Source organism: Pungitius pungitius, chromosome 3 (assembly GCF_949316345.1).
Source record: "Pungitius pungitius chromosome 3, fPunPun2.1, whole genome shotgun sequence".
In the NCBI taxonomy this organism is placed as follows: domain Eukaryota; kingdom Metazoa; phylum Chordata; class Actinopteri; order Perciformes; family Gasterosteidae; genus Pungitius; species Pungitius pungitius.
In genome coordinates this window covers 8,100,118-8,111,001 of record NC_084902.1, presented here as the reverse complement: position 1 = coordinate 8,111,001, position 10,884 = coordinate 8,100,118, and the positions used below count along the sequence as shown (strand labels likewise).

Here is a 10,884-nt window from a genome sequence, read left to right as displayed (position 1 = left end):
TATTAATGTTATTGTTAATTATTCTATTAATGAGTAATTTAAACGGTGTAATTTAAACAGTTATTAATTTCATGTTGCTTATATGTCCATACTTTTATTGCAGTTGTATGAAATTATGTACATGTTTGTTTCATAGATGTTTTAGTATATGATCATCGCATTATATTGAATTTACTCATATTTGATTTTACCTTCACGGTTCTGTGACGTCATGGCTATTGGGCCATCTGACCGGAAGAAAGTGGAGAGCTCAACCACTGCAACCAAAACAAATATGGCTGCCACAATACCGGAGGTAAACACATCGAAGCGTTTCTGTGTTCTCTCCGTTTGTCTTGCGTTAGCAGCTCAACTCCACACACGACACATGTTTTAGACGGACCAGTCAACAAATCCTTTTGGACCCTGTTTTCAAACGGAGAGCCAGAACGAAACCCGGAAAACAAGCGGAAGTGTCTGCCTCTCGTTTGAAACTAAACATCCGCCGCGATAACGTGTGTGTTTACTACGTTAGCTCGTCCCTTGAGCCGAACAAATTCGGGGGAAATATGAGAAAGAACCTTCTCGTCCATTCCGCGGACCGACTGGCTTCGTGCTGTCCCGCCTGATTTAAACGGACGACACGATGTAGCTAACGTTAGCTAACGCTAACGTCTGAGTATCTCGCCCCGAGCAAGTTAACACGACATGGACTTCACCGTGGAAAAGAGCGTAGAGCGTTGAGAGACAAACACACACACACACACGCTACCATGGGTTTGGTGAGCTTCGTATTCGCCACTGTGGGGAAATGCCTGGACGCCGCCTGCTTACTGCTGGACCTGAATTTTGTCATCGTCCACAGCGTGGTGCGGGCCATCCTTGCGGTTGTCACCTTTATAAACAGCCTTCCCACCCTGCTCCTCCACTCCGTCATGGAGTTGGGAAACCTGGCCGTGTTTTGCCTGATGTCCGTGGCTGAGGCCACGTCCAACGTCGCCCACGGTACCGTCACCATGCTGGGGAGCCTGGTGCTGGCTCTGGAGGGCCTCCTCGAGAGCCTGAAGATGGTGGGTTACCTGTCCATGCATGTCCTGCTTCGCGGGAAGGAGCACCTGTGCCGCGGTCTGCTCTCTGTGCTGGAGGGCTGTGGCATCGCCGTCAGCCTGGCGGTCTACTTCACCAACACTGTGGTCAACTTCGCCCTCATTGCCACCCAGAACGTGTACAGCGTGGTGCTCAGCGTGTTGCAGACGGTGTCCAGCCCCCTGCAGACCGTGCTGGAGCTGACGCTCACCTCCATCACCTTTCTGTACAGCAGCCTGGTCGGGACTTCTGCTTTCCTGTGGTCACCATGTAAACTGATGCTGGACTTTTTGGTCTCGCTGATTCACATGTTTGTCAGCATCTTCATATTGAACATCTATGGTCTCCTGCTCAGTGTCACCATCGCCCTAACCACCACCGCCTACCTGAATCCGGAGTTGACCCGGCAGACTGCAGTGCGAATCGGAGATTACATAAACCTTTTTCCTGCCTTGCACAGACTCAGTCTGGTTTACCACCGACTCGCCTCGGCCTTGCAGGACGCCCCGCTTTTTTTACGTGGTGCCATTCGGCGCCTGCAGAGAATATTCTTCCACCTCTGCCTGCTGGAAAGAGGACTTTGGCAGAAGCTGTCTCGACTTAGCAGCCAGCTAGGCTTAGCTCTGAGGACGGTGCTCAGCAGGGACAACAACGGCCGGGCACGTGGCGACGGCGACCCCCGAGAGGAGAGGCGGGACCCACCAGATGGAAGAGCAGCGGATGGAGCCCACCAGGAGATGCTTGACTTAGTCTTACCGTCGTCCAGCATAGACAGACCGCTAAATAAGCAGTCGTCCTCGCGCAAAGACGGCAAACCTCTGCCTGCTAAGAATCTGCTGACTCTACTGAAGGAGCAGGAGGACAGGAAGAAGTGTGTGATCTGTCAGGACTGTTCCAAGACGGTGGTGCTGCTGCCTTGCAGGCACCTCTGCTTGTGTAGAGACTGTACGAACATCCTGTTGAGGCAGCCCATATATCAACAGAACTGCCCGCTGTGTCGGCACATGATCCTCAACACTATGGACGTGTATCTATGAAGGACCACGGCAAGGAGATCTGTGGACGGCTGACCACGAGGATCAGCCCATCTGTGTCTGTGCTTAAAGTTTTACCGACACTTGACGTTATGGAGAATGAGCTTTGCTTCCACTAGTTTGCGTTAGAGGATACGTTCGGTAATCTGTGTGGTTTTTCTTGCTGTCAATAAATCCCACGATAAGTCCAAGAGGATCAACACGTCAGTCCGTCCGGTAATACTATCCCGCTTTTCTACTGGCACTCGGCCCCAAACATAGTACCTTTGAGTTAAAGATGTAACATTTTAAATGTTTCTCAAAAAGTGTCTCTCCAACAGTGCAAACTGTGCGAAATGGGGTTTTATTTGGCTTCACTCACAATATCTGCTCAATCTATTGTAGTTGATGGATTTATTGGACTGAAATAGAAAACTGGAAAAAACAAAAAACAAAAAACGCACACTGTGCCCAATTTCTTATGACAATCAACAACTTAACTATTGTAATATATTAATAGTATACTGTTTTACAGTCTGTCGTTTATATAATCAACATGTATAACTGTTTCAACTAAGGAAATAGGAAATAATGTGAATACGCCACACTAAGGGTCTGTTTGGGCAGTGTGGATTTGGGACGCTACTACACTCTCTTTTTTGGCACATGTTTCGATTTTACGGTATTGCCACGTTGAGTCTCAGGTCTTGTTGCCATGGTTACCTGTCGGTGCCCTGCCTGATGCTGAAATGTCCACCGCCGCTCATGTCTTAAAATGTTGTGCTTTCCGTGAGCCGAGCTGTAAAGACGAGGACACTGTGCTTTATAGAACGGAGTGATGTGTGAACGACCATGACCAAGATCACCATTTCTGTTTAAAGCTTTCACCATTTCTGCAAAATATGACCACTTCTCACAGAGCCATGTAAAGAGGGTTTTCTGTGGTTAAGGAAAGTGATGTGTACTTTTCCAGTCAGGCCTGATTAAACAGCTTTATTCCAGGTGTTCTATTGATCGGCCTTTTTCCAGTCAGAGGCACATTAGAGTCACCTCCAACGCGGAATCCATAGCAGGTTTCCCCTTTGTCATTTCAAGAACCTAAATAAGGCATTTAAATCAAATTTGTGGGGGGGGGGGTTTCATTTGTTCTCGGTGAAACGTAAGTGTCGATATTGATGGGTGTTTAAAGTTTACAGGGCCGAGTGGTGACCTCTCCATTGTTGATAGTGTGCAAAGTCGGATCGGTCATTCAGCCTTTTTTCTTTTTCTTTAAATAGTTTGTGTGATTGGGCTAATTAGATCACTGCATGGTTTTTCGACCAATTACTGACAGTACGAGAGTCTGTAGGCATTATTGACTATTCCTAAAATGCCAATGGAATTCCTAATAAGATTAACAATGAACTGAAAACAGCTCCCATGACCATCTCTTGTTAACTGCAGTTTGTGTGACTCAACTTGGGACAATGGAATTTGAATACATGAATGTAACTTGTTTTTTTAAATACTATGACTGCCACATAACGGCAAATGTTCTGTTTATAATAAAACAACTGAACAACTAACAGTTATTCTAATCTACTGCTGACTGATTCATAATTAATTTTGTCTAAAACAGGTCTGATAATAGCAATAAAATGCTGATTTATAACTCCCAAGAGCCCACAGTGACGTCTAACTGTCTTATTTTGCTCTAATGCTCCTGTCATAAAAGAGTAAGACATTAGAAAACAAGAAAAAAGCAGCTTAATTGCTTATCAAAGTAAAGAAACAGTGACATCTGTAAAATCAGTGGCGTAGGGCATTGATCCCCAACCAGGGAAATATGAACTTGGCCACATGGAAAGATGGTGGAGTAGCTCAGGGGTTTTAAGAATAAGTCAATAAAATGAACCGCACCGATTTTCAAGTGCTCCTTGGCTGATTTTAGGAATATTTATAGTCCCAATAAACACAGTGCCACCAGCTGTCCTGAGCCCACAGCTGGTGGCGGGTAAACCCATCGGGCCCCGGCGGGTCCAATGCTGCTGCTGCTGCTGCTCAAGATAAACACAGCAATCATCTCAAAGACTTTTTACCCCCCAGAGGAAGAGTTGACGTGTGAAACTAGGGGACAGCTGTAAATGATACGTTTGAGGATGAGCTGAAGCGATCGTTGGTCTACCACTAAAAGGTGTCATAAAAGACCCGTGTAAGAATCATTGAGGATTATAATGCCGAGTACACAACCAGGTTTCCATCTCACATTCCTACCTACATAGTTTTACCTAATTTGGTCTCCCACATGACGCCCACACAGAGTGCTCGGTGCCCCCGGGTCTTACATATGAGGAGAGGGAGATGCAGTGGGAAGTATTTCTATGGGGGCTGGACCAACACGATTATAGATTGCTCTTCCTGAGATAGCTCCACTGTCATGTTTAGAATCTGTTTGGATTAAGGGGGGGTTTTGGGGAGCTACAGTAGGCTTGTAGGGGTCAAAGGAAGGGGACCCTTAATGGTCACACGGGACCTCTTCCAGCACCATGTGACTATTCATCAGAGCTTTGTGGTTAATAACTTTACTCCCGGTCCCAGTTCTCTCTAATAATAGCTCCAGCTTCATAGCAGGCATCTGCTTTGATGAAAGAATGCATTAAATGATTTGATGATCCTTTACAACTATTTCCCATATGAAAGTTTGGCCTCCTGGTTGACGTCTATGTAATGATGCCTTGTGTACCTATGTGATTTAGGTACACAGGGTAGGTAAGCCGGAGGCGGGAAATCATATCTTTTTTTATTCATTCATTCAAATGAAACAACCGTGTTCGAGGCCAGAAAACTAATCCAGAAGTTGTTTTTTGGTCTCCTGACCTTTGAGTCCAGGCCCGGCAGTGTTTATGTGTCAGATGTAAGTGAGGAGGGTGTTAACAGTGGAGGGGGAAGTTTAATGTCAAGGGACGAGCAGGGAGGGATAAACCAAGGAGAGCTTTGTACTCCGGGGATTCGACCTCTTTCTTTTGACCCTGGTTGTCCTGGCAAAGAGCAGCGTGGGAAAATGTCAAACCCTAGGGTAGTCCTCGCTGCCTCACTCGGGCTCTATTTCTTCTGTTTATGACCACTGTCTCCCTCTGTTACCCTGAGTTTATCCATCATATCTGAACCCTGCGCTTTAATCGCAACAGTGAGCATCTACGCTGCTGGAATGTCGGACATCGTCACAGGCATCAAACAGCAATTCACCCCTGACCTCTGACCTCCTTATGGGGGCTCATTAACAATAAGGGAATTGATGTGCATTCATAGACTGGGTCTTTGGGTCTTTGTTTGGCCTAAATTGATACCTGTGGTTAAAAGAGGAAGTAGTTTACAATTTATATACGGATCGTCATCCTGTCAACGCTGTGGGGAAGTGGTCATGTGACCATGCCCACTTTGCCCATTCATTTAAAAAATCCTTAAAGTGGTATTTATTTTTGAAGATGATGTTGCTGAAGGATCCTAAAAGTTTGCTTTCTGCATGGCAAGTTCAAAAGGGACCCGAGCTTCATACACAGAGGATCAAATTAGAAATTTACAAAAGGTAAGAGAGAATTTAGAAGAAACGTTAGCGTTGAATAACGATGGAAAACAACATTTAGTTAGTAACCTGAAGAGATAAAGAAGTGTGATCTGAACTCTGAATCTCAACTATTATCAAGAAGTATGTTGTAAGTAATCCAGATAATGCTGACAGATTTTAAAAACTGTCACAAATGGGCTACGTGGAGATTAAAGATGAACCATAGCCATCAGGTCAAAGGTCTGACCTTTCACCTTCGGACTGAGAGAGCAAAAGGAGATTCACTAAAATGATCCAGTGTTTCAACACAAAAGAAGGACGGACAAAGCTGAAAGAGTTCTCTACTCATGTACTGATTTAAACTGATAGTGCCATTAAAAAAAGCCCCATCTAAATATTCCGTTTTTATTGTTTTATTGACCCTAAAAAGGATTTCAGGTGACATTCAGTATCTAGAACATAACAAATAGAATACCAAATAAATACTTCCTATTGGAGGAGACACAAGCTGATGAATACACCTGTTTAGGAATGTTTGATGACATGTATACTTTCAATTGTCAAAGGAAATGTCAAACAATGAAAAAGAAAACTACATTATTTTCTCTAAGATGATTGAAACCATTGAAGCATTGTGAACACTGAGTAACCCATTTCAATAAAAACTATAAAGAACTTTTCCTTTTGGAAATCTTCTCAGCGATCACCTTAGAAACGTGACCTAGTTTGAGGACCAGTGGAATTGCTCCCCGGTAACAAAATAATTGTATTCTACAATATTTGCTCAGTTCAATATTTTAGCAATAATCTACATTAAGTACCATTGATGTAAAAATGAGTGTTTAGCAATAACATGCTGAATCCCAACAAAAGAGCAACAATGACAAGTCATGTTTATGTTCAAATGTGCTTAATGCTTAAAATCCTCTCCTCGTTAGTTATTAGTTATTTTTACTGTGCAGACAGTGTCTTTCAAACACCGACACACATCTCAAAGTCACCTCAGGGTTCACAGACTGTGGATACAGATGGTTGAAATGATCGGTTCTCCATCCCGTGAAGCACAAATTGATGCTGTGTGCTACTTTCCTGTGCAGATGTTCGCTCTAGTTTCCAGCTGCTGAACAGTGATACCGCACTGCCCCCTGCTGGACAGAGTAACAGCGTTTTATTGTTGTCTCCAAATTGTGTTTTTAGAGGATCTTAATTCGTGTTCACGTATCTTCATAAAGTTGTATATTGTTTGCGGTAATTTGGGGATCCCTTGAGGAATTGTTTGTGTTCTACAACTACACACAAATCATGGGTTTTATGTAGTGTTTAAAAACAGTTTCAAAAGTTATTCAAAAGATCTCCCAAAAATAACATAAACCGATAAAATGAGAAGTGACGTTGCTGCTGCCTCAGCCAGTGTCTCAGTATATATTCACTGAATTGCATCTGTATCAAGGTCTCTGGGTCAAAGCATCGCCTTTCTGTGCCACAGACACCTGTCAAACAAAAAGAGCTGTGTTTGGTGGCGTTATGTCCCTGCCGGGCCATTAGCTTCGAACAGAGCGATTTACAGGCTGCAAAGAATTACCGACTGACGCCGGTGGAAGATTCATCGACTCCCTGCTTCTCTCATTCTCTCACGAGGCCACATTCACAGCCTAATTGTGTCAGAGTCGAGTGGAAATAACATTTCATATCGTGTGTGAGACAGGCACACAAAGACATCACCAGGGTTCTGGTGAGGGCTCAGTGTTTACCTTCCTAAATAAACACAGCGGCCTCTGGAAACCCGCCAGGAGACAATAGGAAGGAGTCAGCCCAGAAAACCAGGACACTAACGCGCCTCCATCAGTGACGGGAAAAAGGAGGTGACGTACATCGAGCAGCTCATAGTGGTGAAGTGTGGCTGGAGAGGCTCACAGTGTTTGGTGAAACCATTAGGCTCAAGTCATCAGTGGAAGTCTACTGGAAAAAGAATCACTTCCAGACCTTTTCCATTGTGGCATTTATTTGGGTTGTGCGTTGCCTTCGGCAATGGAAACCAAAGAGTCGGGTGTGTCGAGCATATTTCATTGATTTAAAAGCCATGTGAAAGTTGATCAATTAGGCAGTTTTCCTGCACTACATTATTAACAGTTGTACTGTAGTTTTTTACTTGAGATCTCTTAGAAACTCATTCGGTGGGGGCTCAACCCCAACGACATGGCTCAATCAATCAATCAATCAATCACTTGGACGGTGCAATGTTTTCAAACTGTTTTATTGGTTCATTTAGTAAATAATCTGTGTACTTTGATTCTTGTATTCAGGTACATGCCTAAGTAATACAACTGGTGCGTGCACAGCCTGGCATGAAAGTGACCCAAATATCGGATTGGAAAAGTTTAGAACTAATGCATTGCAGTAAAGCTGAGCTCAGTGTGAAATGGTGTTTAAAAATTCATCATTAATGTGTGTTTTAAAAACTGAGATGGTTTATGAATTTTTGATATTTCCTGTGCAGAGATTGACACGAAAACAAAGTGGAACAAATATATAAACACAAAGCTGTTTGAATGTGTGGCCCGCAGGCCGCTGTCACAACACCTGTCACAATAATGAAGCTTGAAGGCTGCAAGTGAAGAAAAGACACTGAATAAAACCTCCATGTACCTCACACCTCACCAGGATGGCATGTGCCATTCAAGTAACATCGCCTGGTCGGTTTTATACTCACTACTACACAACTACCGATGCACCGAGTCGCAGCCCCATTAACAAAACCCAAGTAAACGAACACAAAGCAGGTGGCGGGATCCGGCTTTGTTCGGGTTCATGCAAACACAGCGGAGTTCTTCCAGTCCGAGTACACCAGGAAACCAGTGAAGGTGCTGTCCGTCTTGGTGCTGGAGTAAAACCCATTGTACTCCGACAGAGCCATCTTCACCCACACCTGGTCACCTGGGACCAGGTGCAGCAGGGAGCCGCCGGACAGGGACGCCGGCTTGGGCCAGTTGCCGTAGAACTGAAAGTAAGACGCCGCCGTGTGTGCGTTCTTCACCAGGTCAAACTGGAGGCTGGCGCGGTAGACCGTGGCGTGGACGGCAAAGTAGTAAACCCCCGGCACCTTGCAGGTGAAGCGCCCCGTCTCGCTGTCGTAGTCGCCCTGTCCGTTGATCGCGACCTCGTCGAAGCGCACCGCGTCCCCCGCGGCGAGGGGCAGAGTGTGGCCCACGGAGAGTTTGGCGCTGAAGGCCGATTTGGGCGCCACGGCGCACTCGCCGGCCTCTCCCCTCTCTCCTTTCTCTCCAGAGTACCCTCTGTCTCCGGTCGGGCCTCGCGCTCCTGTCTCACCTGAAAGGAGGAGGAGGAGCGAGGGCGTTGAGCACACAGGACACGTATCACACAATGACACGCAGAGAGAATCAAATACAGCACCTGGGTCTCCAGCGTCCCCCTTGTGGCCCTTTTCCCCCGGAGCGGCGTCTCTTCCGTCCCTCCCATCTCTCCCGGGCTGACCAACGCCCGGGGAGCCCGGGATGCCTGGGAGCCCGGTACACAGACTGGGAGGGATCTTGTTGTCGTCTAACTGGCTTGAGAGGTGGACATGGAGGAGGAAGAGCGAGTGCAAGAGCCAGAGGGAGGTCATTGCAGTGTCAGGGCTGAGGCAGGGAAGAGGAATAGAGTTTAGTCAGGACTAAACACAGTGGGATGATGTGATCTGGTCAAACAAGAGTGCGCCACTTAAACATCGCTTGAAATCACACGTCCCCACAACAGATGCCACTTCAGCACATATAAATGTTGACTTTGTGTGAACAGCCTGCAGTGAGTGTTTTACAACATCATTTAAGGACTTGTAGTATAATTCAGTTTAACTAAAAAATAAACTGTGGCACGAGAGTAGAAGCTTCAGTGTAGTTCCAATTAGAGGGAATTAATCGCAGGAATTTCAGGACATTTCTAAAAAAAATGTAGAGGACAAATTAAAACTGAAATGATAATATTGCATGACTAAGGTGGTATTATTCATTAAATGTCAGTGCTGCCAAAAGTACAAAGAAATACTCAGTAATTTAGAACAGATGTCTCATGAAAGTTCCCCTTTTCACTGTGGTACAATTTCTTTTAAAAATCTTTAGTCTAAAGAGTCCCACATGGAGCTGGTTTTTATTAACACAGGTGTGACGTATTTGGTTCCAACTGCTGACTCAGCTCTCTCCAATAATGGGTTCAGAGTCACAATTACAAGGCTCTGTTTCAGGGAAGGTGGGAAGTGAACGAATGTTCAGGAATATAATAATGCTGAAGACCTCGATCTCGCCTGTGGACTCTGTTTACGGTTAAAACCTGTGGGACCATTATGAGAACAGCTAAGACTTTTTGTCATCTATCATGGAGGTCTTCCAGTTGGAATCTAAAGCTTACATACACAACCGTTGTTAAATAACAAGAGAAGGAAGGGTGGAGGCACAAAAACAGAAGGAAACAGTCAGACAAATGAGTAAGAGGGAGGTAGACATTCGCGTCAGCGTTTTTGGCAGAAGAGGAGACTAGACAGGAGGACAAAATATGTCGACTCTGAACAGCTGCCTGCCATCACTCCTCGGGTGATTAGAAACACAAATGTTTGCAGTACCGACAAAGTACGAATCCACCGTTGACACCTAGACTCGGCATGGATGGCGTTTTCATTTGAATTTTCTGCCAAATGAATTGTTTACACATGACTTTACTTTTAACGTCCTCACATTATCTGAAAAATTACTGAGACACTCGCATTACAGGTTAAGACTTAAAAACCTAAAACCAATCAAGGGCGGGAAGATTCTGAAACACTAAAGCCTTCAGACAATATTTCAACCCCTGAAACACCAAAGATCCCCTTTCACTCACAGGTAAGTGAGCCGGACTTACCGGGCGGTGCAGCCTGAAGTCTTTCCCGGAGCTGCTGCTGCTGCTGATGTCCGGGGGCTTTTAAGAGAAACCAGTGAAAGCTGTTCCTCCCAACATCTGGTTGGGAAACGGTGATGAAACCCAATTAGAGGCTGGGAGGGGAGAGAGCTGGGAGGATATATGTACTACACGCAAAAACAAAAGAGAAACAACCAACTCAAACAGCAACATTGTGACGGAATTAGTACAAATTGGAGGGGTTGGATATTTGGGAGATTGGATGTCAGTGTCTGGGAAAGTCTCCAAGACGCTCAGAGGACTGTGGGCACAAAAAGGCCAGCAGGGAACGAGCTCCTGCATGAGAGTTTAAACAACAGAGATAAATACAGACAT

At 45.2% G+C, this 10,884-nt stretch overlaps 2 protein-coding genes across 2 annotated transcripts; one reads left to right on the top strand and one right to left on the bottom strand.

Annotated features, from left to right (window-relative positions):
* The first annotated feature begins 217 nt into the window (after window positions 1-217).
* On the top strand, window positions 218-2,679 carry rnf26 (ring finger protein 26). Its single transcript, XM_037472235.2, has one exon. It carries the CDS (start codon window positions 753-755, stop codon window positions 2,100-2,102), a length of 1,350 nt encoding a protein of 449 aa, XP_037328132.2. The 5' UTR covers window positions 218-752; the 3' UTR covers window positions 2,103-2,679.
* Window positions 2,680-7,864: 5,185 nt separating this feature from the next.
* c1qtnf5 (C1q and TNF related 5) lies at window positions 7,865-10,668 on the bottom strand. Its single transcript, XM_037465551.2, has 3 exons — window positions 10,513-10,668; window positions 9,034-9,257; window positions 7,865-8,949 (listed from the first exon to the last, which is right to left on the bottom strand). The coding sequence occupies exons 2-3, from the start codon at window positions 9,242-9,244 to the stop codon at window positions 8,429-8,431; spliced, it is 732 nt and encodes a 243-aa protein (XP_037321448.2). The 5' UTR covers window positions 9,245-9,257; window positions 10,513-10,668; the 3' UTR covers window positions 7,865-8,428.
* Between the last annotated feature and the right edge of the window lie 216 nt (window positions 10,669-10,884).

What these genes read in the sequence shown, in the direction of transcription:
- rnf26 (XM_037472235.2), top strand. Translation starts at nt 753, where the DNA reads ATGGGTTTGGTGAGCTTCGTATTCGCCACTGTGGGGAAATGCCTGGAC.
- c1qtnf5 (XM_037465551.2), bottom strand. Translation starts at nt 9,244, where the DNA reads ATGACCTCCCTCTGGCTCTTGCACTCGCTCTTCCTCCTCCATGTCCAC. An exon ending in GGGGGACGCTGGAGACCCAG is followed by an intron (nt 8,950 to 9,033) that starts GTGCTGTATTTG and finishes TCCTCCTTTCAG; the next exon opens with GTGAGACAGGAGCGCGAGGC.